General features: G+C 36.6%; 1 protein-coding gene across 1 annotated transcript; it reads right to left on the bottom strand.

The window, feature by feature from the left end:
• Positions 1-1910: 1910 nt before the first annotated feature.
• On the bottom strand, positions 1911-9212 carry LOC139709626 (uncharacterized). Its single transcript, XM_071621585.1, has 9 exons — positions 8993-9212; positions 8311-8475; positions 6697-6734; positions 5584-5688; positions 4947-4998; positions 4469-4585; positions 3721-3819; positions 3053-3115; positions 1911-2077 (listed from the first exon to the last, which is right to left on the bottom strand). Exons 1-9 carry the CDS (start codon positions 9210-9212, stop codon positions 1911-1913), a joined length of 1026 nt encoding a protein of 341 aa, XP_071477686.1.
• Between the last annotated feature and the right edge of the window lie 1993 nt (positions 9213-11205).

The raw sequence follows: 11205 nt of genomic DNA, 5'->3' as shown, positions 1-11205 counted from the left end.
AGATCTTTAAGAAAAACAAGAACTTGGCATTTGGTTGGTGATATAAGTTCTACTGCCTGTTGTAATTTGAAGTAAAGTTGTGTGTCATTTGGCTTGAACTGAATATTTGTGCAATTTGTCAGTCTTTTCAGCACATCAGAACAATAATTTTCTTCAAAGACTACAATGCAAAGTATTATAGTACTCTGAGCCCCCAAAGCACAGATATGAATCATTAATATTCATGAAGTGAAAACAGGAGGGATAACTGTTCAGAAAATGAAGTGACAATAAATACATAAATGGCACAAGTATCAATTAAATCTTCTGCACCCGTGCAGATGTTATGAACAATTGCAATTGACACTCTTCCCTTACACCATCTTGCTGGTGCAGTATAGATGCATGCATGATGCTTGTAGTGATAAGATGGTGTTTCGGGTTAAAGCAAAGTTTTGAAAGGTGAAGTGTTACACCTATATTGTTTCTATTACAGTGTATTAATACTTCAGCATGCTAAAAATCAATCTGAGATCTAGCATCTGGCAGCATCAATGTCATTGACCTTCGGCCAAAGGTCATTAAAAAGAGCTGGAAATTACTCTTGCAAAAGTATTGTGTGTCTCTCCATTTAAAAAGTAGGATGTTTCCTTCTTTCCAGGATATGATTTTTAAGTAGTCACCTCAAGAAGTCAGACACCTGTGCCTGGGTTTAAATCATATGTTGGAATGCCAGTTTGCCCTGTGTGCTGATTGAGGACCCTATGGTCAAAATACCCCAACAGTTGGAGATGTTTCTTCAGTACATGTATGTTGTACAAAACTTGTATATGAGTTAAGTCAATAAAATATTTTGCAATGCAAATGATTGTATTTGTCTTTATTGTCACTCTCAATTCTGTTAGGAATCATAGTGTGTAGATATGCTTGTTCTCTTCTGAGCATAACTTCTGCCAATGCCATGAAATTTTTAGCGCAAGCACCCAGTTTCTAAACCTCTATGTATACATGTACATTATATATATTCTTATATATTATATTCTTTCTCATAAACATATACAATATATTGTTGCCATATACACTTTAATACACAAAATATAAATTGTATTTCTGGTATGAATATACTGTACATGTACACCTCTACATTTTGATTTGAATATGGATATCTTTTACAGTATACTTTTAGTACTCTCATCATGCAAAGCCATTACAAAGACACACACTTTCCTCCTATATATGGACATTTCTGTTATTACCAATAAATGTACATGTATTTACATGTTTAGCACTTATGGGTAAGAAGTAAACAGCTTACCAACAATCTATTCAATCTGAAGCTAACAATCCACAGGAAAACTTGTACAATGTCGACAGAAATGCAATGTACTCAAATTTCTCATTGTACAGAAACTGATGTGAACTCAAAACAGTAAAATATGTAAATATACATGAATATTATCATGCATACACCTAGTCTCAGGCAGCAACTTGCTTGACGTTCAAATCAAAAACAAGCTGATAATATGTTCCATTTTAGAAATACAACACATGTGCCAATACACCACTAATAGAAATACAATGTACTATAAACTGCAATAGTTGAAAATGTATGTAAAAAAGAACAATAACTGGCATGAACCAAATATGATGAGTTCGAGTGTTGTACAGCAGTCAAAAGCATCTTACATCTACAGTGTAAACTCAAAGCAAAGACTCTGGCTCTGAATCCATTTCATTACAGAAGTGGTGTCTTGAAAGAAGCCCTACATCAAATAGCTTTCTTAATGCAAACCAAACCTGGGAAAGCATGTACAGTATAAAATCACAGTCTGATCAGCATAAAAGTATGTTCCTTATGCACAAATTGGGCAAATGAGGGGAATTTAACTTCATATTAAAATGCTTCTCTGAGATGCAGAACCACGGTTAGTCTACCTGAAGTCTGGGCTCATTCTCGGGAGAGAAGACATGGCGAGATGAGCCTTTTCTGGACTCAAAAGACCGAGTTTGACCATGGGTGGGGTAGCTGAGCTGCCTTTGATGCTGCTACTTTCTTGCCTTACATCCACCATCAGTAATTTGGCGGCTGCTGTGTAGCCTTGGAATGACAAAGGAGAATGACATATTACAAAGTAGACATTGTGTGTGCATCATGCATACTTGTACCAAGGAAAAGTTGATGAAAATGTGATATGTTCTTGTACAGTGTACTTGCGTTATAGTGAACACGGTTATAACGAAATTGTCGTTCCAAGGAAGTAAAAATTCTGTTCCCAAAATTCTAATCTGTATCTTTATACTGTTTGGCTATATGAATTTTCGATGTAACAAAAGAAAAGTGCCAGTCCCCAGGACTTTGCTATAATGGGAGTCACCTGTACAATAGTGAAAAAAAAGTGCTATACATTTGCATTTGAGGAGAATCAGATAATTTTCAATGAATTCTTATGATTTAAACGTCATGCAATCATCAAGTTAAATCTCCCTCACTCACATCATCTCAGTTGCTATCTTGCTCACATGACTCGAGATTTCATAACACATTAAAAAAATCACAGAACTCTTTCACATTCTTTGGAGAAGAAAAAGAAACATCTCTTTGATTCTAGTTAAGATATGCTACAGGGTATTCATGTTTTAACATGGTGCATATCATCCTTCACACAACGGTAAAGAAATACAATTGTAGCATGTCTCTGAATTAATTCATGTGACTGAAATAGTGAGCCATTTAGAGCAACATCATGTCCTTCAGCCACGTTGAATTAACTTAAGCAAAAAAGGAACTCATTTGCACAATATGACTACCAGTAGTTAGTATTCATCAAAGGTCAACGGGCCAAAATACAGTACTGGGACATTTCTCTTCATATTCTTTTCTAAACCATGCACTGATTACTCCAGAAAAATCATAAATCACACCTTCATATTACTATGGGGTTTTTGTTTTGTTTTAATTTTTGTTTTTCCAAAATCAACACAGCTTCTGTGCTTCTTGAAACAGCCAACTATGGCCTTCTAAGTTAAAGCTAAGATGAGTCACTCTATCATGCAATGTGTCAGCAACAGTTACCTGAGTTGAGTGCAATGTACATGGGAAGAATGCCATCTGGTGTACATGAAGCTGAATCAGCACCTGATGTAATCAAACAAAAAATATAAACAAAAATTAAACAAGACTGACAAAGATGAGGATAAGCAAAATAAGGCAACAGTTCCATATGGAGCTGGACAGTGCACACATGCTTTGCTCACATTAAGATTTAACTATGGAATCAACAAAACTGATGCATGAAAAGTGAATCTAGAATGGTTGGTATAACAGGCTCATGCATACGATGATGCCACAATATTTTCTCCAAAATGAACAATTACAGTGTCTAAAAATGAGAACTCATACCACGCAAAGTTTATAATTGACATGTTAAATAAGAGATCAAAACATCAATGTTCTGATTTCATTATATTCTATCTTATATTCAATTACAATGAGGTAGTTATACTATGCAGAAACTGTTTACAAGTGCACAAAATAGTATTTTTGTGCTACACATTTGAATGGGACACTCATGACATTTTCATTCCATTCAATATTTGACAAATTCAGGCACTTCAATTCCTGCAGATAACTCACTCATCCTTGATGATAACTTCACTTTTTATGAACAAATTAATGAATACACATCTGTTTCTTACATTTGGAACACTGCAGAACTGGGAACAGGCAAAGAAAAGTTTTACCATATCTCAAAAGAAGTTGTATCATGTCAGAATCCCCTTCCATGGCAGCAATGTGGAGTGGTGTGGTACCAGAATTGTTCCTTGCATTCACATTAGCACCTGTTGATTACAAGGATGAAAGTGAACTGTCAGACACAATAGATATAGATTTTTTTTTAAAATTTTTTATTTATTCATTAATTCATTTTTCATTATTATTATTATTATTTTTTATTTCTATTTTTATTCTATTTATCTATTTATTATTATTATTATTATTATTTTTTTTTTTTTTGGGGGGGGGGGGGTAATTGATTGAACTGCTGGACATCATTCCATTCTCTTCCTGGAAATAGGTTTTCTGTCTTTAAACCCAATGTTTTCTCAGTAGCAACAGTTCAACAACTATGCTGGCCACTTTGTAATCAGAAATAAAAAGATTTGGATGATTAACTTTGTTTAAAAATGTTTTACTAGCTATCTCCCAGGCCATTTAAACTTCACAGGGTATTGAAATAAAGTCTACTAAGCAGAGAATACATATGTACTTCAATGCTGAATTGCATGACATAAAGCTTTAGAAAGATGATAGATGCAAGATGAATTCTTAAACAAGCACAGAAATTACCTCGCATGTTACTATATGATCGACTCATCTGACCTGTTACATCAGGAAAATCAAATACACTTCAAAACATATCTCTTTTGATGCTGTCCCATCAATATAGACATATACCAGTATTTGTGTGATTTGTCCAGTAGTTCTTACCTTTCTCCAAGAGAAGATTGACAAGATCCTTGTTTGGGTACTTTGACCCAGAGGTGGCAAAGACAGCCAGATGGAGACAAGTATCACCATGGTAATTCCTGACATGATAATCAGCTCCTGGCAATGTAAACAACAGCACACAGTCACAATTCAAAGCTAAGCAAATGCATTTGCACACATACACATGTATGTACACATTTAAACAAACGACCTGATGCTTTACAATAGTTGTTGAAAAAGGTTTAAAATATGTGTTTGTTTTCACCCTATTTCTATTATATCCTAACAATACAAAGAACCTGCATAATATCTCATTATCTTACATCACATCTAATATCAACTGGACATAAAATACATGGACATCATACGACATCATGCATTAAATGAAAGAGAAGAATACTGCAGATGGTCAAAACAATCCCAGATAACATGCAAGGCTGACCATGAGAAAGTTACGTCTCCTAACACTAAGTCATACCTTTCTTCAACAAGTGCTGTGCAAGTTGAGCACTTCCACCAATGCAGGCACACTGAAAAAAATAGATAAAAACAATTTACAGTCTGTTGAAGTAGGAGCTGTTTTTAAGTTTGTTCATTAAACTTGAAGAAATTATGAAATATGCCATTATGTTATCAATGCAAAATGCACAGCTCAAATTACATGTGAAATTGTAACTCACCATATTTTCTGCACAAGTTTACAAACAAAATTATTATTTGCTACTTCACAAAATCAGTTCAGCACCTGTTATTACATGCAGAATCAATACACAGCAAGAACAGACCAAATGATAGGTCATATAACAACTTATCAACAGAGTAAAAATACACCAAAAAAAAAAAAAAAAAAATGTGACTGCTCCAGGGGCGGATCCAGGAATTCTGTAAAGGGGGGGGGGGGGGGGGGGGGGCGTGACTAATATTTCTGGTGCCACTTCCGGGTTTCATTTCATTTTTTTCTTTTTATTTCTTTCGGTATTTACGACAAATAAAGGGGGGCGTGCGCCTATTGTGCCCCCCTCTGGATCCGCCACTGCACTCCTTGTTAGGACTTATCAGTCAATGACTTTGTACAACACAAAGATTAAAAAGAAAAAATCATCTTGAGTATTTACCAAGAAGAGCGTCATGCCATTAGAAGGAATGTGGTAATTGCAGTCAAAATTGAAGACATCCACCAGTCTCACGACTTCTGAAGCATTCCGCTCCATGTAAGCAGTCTGCAATGATATGGAAATTAAGAAAATAAAGATATTGCTGATGAAGTTGTAACAAGCTATCCTTACAATGCAAGCAAGGTTCATGATAAATGTGTATTTTCTCTGTTTAGTGTTTACTGCCTACTTTTGCATGTACTTTCACAAACCTGATTGAGTGACATCAACAAAAAAAAAAATCACACCAAGGAAGAGCACTGACATTGAATCTTGAGTATTCAACAAAGCTTCACTCTTTCAAGAAGTATGTACATGGTTCTATCTGAAGTTGGATTGTGGAAATCATTGTCATCATTTTATAACACACAAGCATACTTTCTGTAGATCATGCAGAGGTAAATTCTTTTACAAATTTATCATGCATCATTTCCAGTGTGCCTGCCACAAGAACACGGATATACTGTGAAAGTGGTTTCTTTCGCGTACAGATGCTTTCGCAGTTTCCATCGGTGCCGACTTTTTCGCGTGTGTTTAAATTCGCAGTCGGCAAAATCTGTGAATTCACAGTCGGCAAAAACTGTTTTATTTTGCACATGAAAACCCAAACTATAATCCAATTGCTCTTTTATTTATTAAATAGAAATTAAAATTAAATGCAGGCTCACCTGAAATCCCGTCTCTCGAGTACTTTATAGCATGCTTTACCTACATTGCGCGGTATCGCTGTGTGTGTGTTGACCATCAATATGCACTCAATGCGTGGAATCTTCGTGTGTGCATGTGTGCAATAGCCTTGTAACAAGCGGAGAGCTCAAAACATTTCCTTGCGTGGTTAATTTTGCACGACTTTTCAAAACATTTTCGTGTGATGTTAAATTCGCGGTTCAACCTCAAAGCGCAAAAAGCGCCAAAATAAAACCACCGCGAAAGAAACCACTTTTACAGTAAGGTTATGAAGGAAAGTCAAATGAATCATAAAAAAAAAAGTTCTTGCAGACTACTGCACAACTTAACTCTCATCAAGTCACTACCTTTGATTCATTAGTAATACATAAATAAATCTGTACTCACCTTGGCAAGATCAAATATGCTGTATTCAGAGAAAGATTCTGAAAAATAAAGAATATTTCCTACGATTCAATGTAAGTCATTCATAGACAGCTATAAGAAAACAAACAAAACGATCAAAAAGTCATGCCAGGACAGATAATATCATGCGTCATCAACACCAATTTCCATTTAATTAATTGTCATACAGCACTGTGAGCGACAGGTTGCATATGATGTTTTTTCTTGATGAAGATACAGAAGAAAGTGTAAATGCTACTATTAGCTTGTAGCAAGAGCATTTGCTCAAAGAATGGATAACATAAAATGTTTTGATAGAATTGTGTTGTTGACAAAGGCCAAAGATTCCTTACACTAGCTCTTAAATGAATGCCGTAAAACTACCAGTAATGATATAGAAAACTTGAAACAAAATATTGTGCAAAAGTCCCAAGCACCTGGTATAGCTCTACCACAACATAAAATGAACATTTCCACAAGTCAATACATAATTTTCAATGAATATTTTTCCTATTCTTATGCCTTTTAAAAAGTGTATGCACCTTGCAAGGCTGTGTGGCACAAGAATAACAATCAGCACAATCAATGAAAATATGAAGAATTCTTTGTTGTTGCCATTTTGTGAGTCTTTAATTGCAGAAGTACAATGTGTGCTGAATAGTCAGCAAGAAAAAGTTTAATACACAGTTATGTCCATTACATCCCCTCACCACCACTGAGCTTTCAGAAGTAATAGTGATCAGACAGTGATGCTGAACATTTGAAACATCTCATCTACTTAAGCTGCTGGCGATCTACAGTAGATATCAATGTATTAGTTACACTATATGTAATATTACTGCACACTTGTTCGTTTCAGGTTCAGTTTTTTTTTAAATCTTGTCTACTCTGTCTTTAAAAGGTGTTGAGGATATTGTGCACTAATGATTGATAACCTCACAGATTAAATCATGAAAGCCAATTTCTAGATTCCTTATGGTCACTATCTGTTTAAAGATAATATAAAGTTTTGGTACCTCAAAAGTTTCCCTGAGTTTCCTTGTCTTAGTTTGTGTTTCAGGTTAATGTACCTTTAATATAACTAACACTGTGAGACTTACTCGCCCCAAAGTGCTCTCATGTCTTAGTAATCATGCAATAATGGTTTCGTACCAGAGTAGAGCGGGCTCTGAAAAATTCAAACGAGCCGTTAGTTTGACTTGACGCGGTACCGCGAGAATCAATATACATGTATTGTACGAAACCATTATTGCATGATTACTAAGACATGAGAGCACTTTGGGGCGAGTAAGTCTCACAGTGTTAGTTATATGAAAGGTACTTTAACCTGAAACACAAACTAAGACAAGGAAACTCAGGGAAACTTTTGAGGTACCAAAACTTTATTTTATCTTTCATGCGCCATCAGGATAGTAGTTCTTGACAACAGAGATACTTTTACGGACATCCTGCAATTTATTTCAATATTCTACAATTACAAATTACAATCATACCATTGCACCAAGGGAAAAAAAAGTATCTAAACGTCATTGTAGAGCAAACTTGGCTTTATATGCTGACAAATCTACTTGCTGCCAAATGGTATACTAGTATGTACTAACACCATCATATTCTTACCTGTCCCTCCTTTCGCCTGTGTAGACGCGGAGCATTGACAAATAAGCCACATAGTCCACAGGAAGAATGCAGTAAAGAAAGCTGCTATTGCCATTTCCCTCCATGACAGCTCCATGGCTACTTCAGACACATCATTGAACAGAATCTTGAGCTCATTTTGTGCAGCTGGAATGACAAGCAGATAGAGCAAGAGATATCATACAGTAGGTATAAAAGAGAGGTAGACCACAATTACTGCTAAGATTCTAAATATCTTCATAATCTCACATGACTTCATTCATGGTGTAATTGATCACTTCCATGTAGTTTCTATTTTGCTGAAAAAACAACAACACGTTGATCGAATCTTTGCCTTTTCCTGTCACAAAAAGATGTCTTTTACTATGGTACAACTTACTGCCAACTGAAATCAAGTCATTTTTTTTTCTTGTACATGAGGCCGTTCCTTTATCTTTTCCCTCCCTATCCCCTACTTTTTTTTTCAGATGATATATAATTATTTCTTGACAGCACAACATTTTAATTTGTTGTCAATTCTCATCCAAAACCTTTATTCTTCCACGATTGTTTCTCATCTATGGATCAACAATTTTACTGAACATCTATTTTTTTTTTCTTTCAAATGACACACAGATTTAAATACTTTTATAAGAAAGAGACCTACAGAAAGATGTTTACTCACAATGCAGTGATATTGCTGCTAATGTTTCCACCTGCTCATATGCATTCAGCCCTTTGGCCTTCCACATCTGTATGTCGATAGAGGAAAGTGCATCTGTGACGAAGGAGCCTGCTGTTTCAGCCCTGGAGATGGCTGTTTTTAACAGCCATATCACTCTCTGCTCCATTTCAAGCATTAGCTCCATTCCCCTGGTCAGGTAAATTATCTGGAACATAGTCATAGAGGTCTACAGTGGAATCAAACAAATTTAGACAAAAACAAAAGGCAATGTACTGGTAGGCCTACCAATTAGGCCCTACCCTACGTTGATGCAATTATTCAAAACTTTTGCTTTTGATATGTTGGGAGATCAAAACACTGATGACTTACCCTAGTACTACTAAAACTAGTGACATTACTAACTTTGACTCATGTGTAGTCTAGTAGCAGTTCTAACTTTGTTAGAATGTGTGATATTGGATCAGTAATTCAGAGATCATTCCTTTTTGGACAAGCATTGTCGATAGAGATGCATTAGGATATTGCAATCTGATCAACTCATGTACCGGTAGCCTATTTTCATCAACATTTCTTGGCCAGTCTGACTGATCACGCAAGCTTGCAAGCCATCGTCGTCATTCTTTATTTATAGGCCTAACACTAGACATTGACATTGAAGGAGGCAGACTTAACCTGAAGAAGAAGAAGAAGAAGAAGAAGAAGAAGAAGAAAAGATCAAGAACTTAACAGAAGAAGAAGAAGAACTTCAATTCAAGAAGATGAAGAATTGAATTGATGCTAGTGGAATAACAAGGGCAAAGCTGCTTCTTCTGGGGGTACCAGGTAATCTGCCTCCCCTTCAATCCTGGTTGAAGACAGTGAAGTCTTGCACAGTTGCAGATAGGCCTATCATCTATTTTTTTTTAAAATGACTAACAATTAGAAGAGGGCCTAACGTGAGACCTAACATTAGGTTCTAACAAATGATACTATATTGATAGTCGCTAGATACGGTACCGGTATGGCCTATAGATATGCTATGCATGGGTTGACCGAAAGATCGGTCTGTATCTGTCCGTCGGGGAATGTTCCGCGGAGACTGCATCTGGCTTCACGGATCCCTACAGAGGACAGCGTTAATGGCAAAATATAAAAGAGTCCTCCGGACAGACGGATCTTTCTGTCTATGCATGGGATGTGTTTTACCAGGTAACTTGTTAACGTTAGAGTTTTCTATTTGTTTTTCTTACATTAGAAAATGTACCGGTAACCCTACTCTCCAACGACTAACATGTTACATACTAACACGTTAGAACTCTAGATAGTTACTATAGTTCTATAAGTCTAGACATCTCTAGATCTAGTAGAATTCTAATCATCATCACAGCATTTATCATAATCAGTGTAACACACGTTAGTCAATACGCCTAGAGTAGAGGCTAGGGCGCCTTACTGTTGGAGTGTTAACGTTATTAGTCAGTAACAGTTAGTGTATTTCCGACCTTGGTTGGCTTTGCTTTGTTTGACAATTTTGTAGTCTCTAGGCCCTATTTCTAAGCCATAAATAGGCCACACCTGGCAACATCCATCATACATTCTACCACCCGTATGAGGAAATAAATCTTACCCTTATTCGCCAATTTATGGGCTTGTCGTCTGTAGCAAGCTGTCAAGTGTCAGTCATGTTTAGGGGCGGCCGCCGGAGGTAGGTCTGCGCTGCATACAATGCTGCATACGTACGTACGTATGCGCATATCCATGCCACGACCGGCGGCCGGCCGGCCCTGCCCGCCGGCCGGCGGGGCGCGGCGGCAGCCTAGCCAGGCTCAAGCTAGCGGCAGCCGACTGCCATACTGTTGAACGATCATGCGATAGCACTTTATCGATACCGGTAGCTGATGACGCCCATGAGCCGCCCCTCCCCTCCCGATCTTGGAGATGAAATATAATTTTCGCAATTCCGAGCATATAAATCAATTCAAGAGGCAAATTTAATGAATACAATCACATCTTTCCATAACTAAATGCGTAAATGTGTTCTTTCTCTGAAAATTCGAGCTAAAAGATTCAATTACCAATAACCAATAACAAAATACAAATAACCTCACATCTCACACCTCTTTCCCCAACCCAAGCATTAAATGACATTTAGCAAAGCTTCACAATTAGTGTTTTAATTCAATTTTATTCTCAAAGTCCAATGCTGCATACTTAGGCTAATCCATCACTGATTC

Source organism: Diadema antillarum, unplaced genomic scaffold, assembly GCF_040938485.1.
Source record: "Diadema antillarum isolate AM-2024a unplaced genomic scaffold, OU_Dant_1.0 seq00001455_RagTag, whole genome shotgun sequence".
Lineage (NCBI taxonomy): Eukaryota > Metazoa > Echinodermata > Echinoidea > Diadematoida > Diadematidae > Diadema > Diadema antillarum.
Note: the sequence above shows the minus strand (reverse complement) of the source record. Positions and strands in the feature narration are given on the sequence as shown.

Excerpts from the sequence above, each read along its gene's own strand:
- LOC139709626 (XM_071621585.1), bottom strand. The coding sequence starts at position 9,212 with ATGACTATGTTCCAGATAATTTACCTGACCAGGGGAATGGAGCTAATG. Across the intron at positions 6,735-8,310 it reads ACAGGCGAAAGGAGGGACAG|AATCTTTCTCTGAATACAGC; the intron begins GTAAGAATATGA and ends TTTATTTTTCAG. Across the intron at positions 3,820-4,468 it reads CAATCTTCTCTTGGAGAAAG|GTGCTAATGTGAATGCAAGG; the intron begins GTAAGAACTACT and ends TGTAATCAACAG.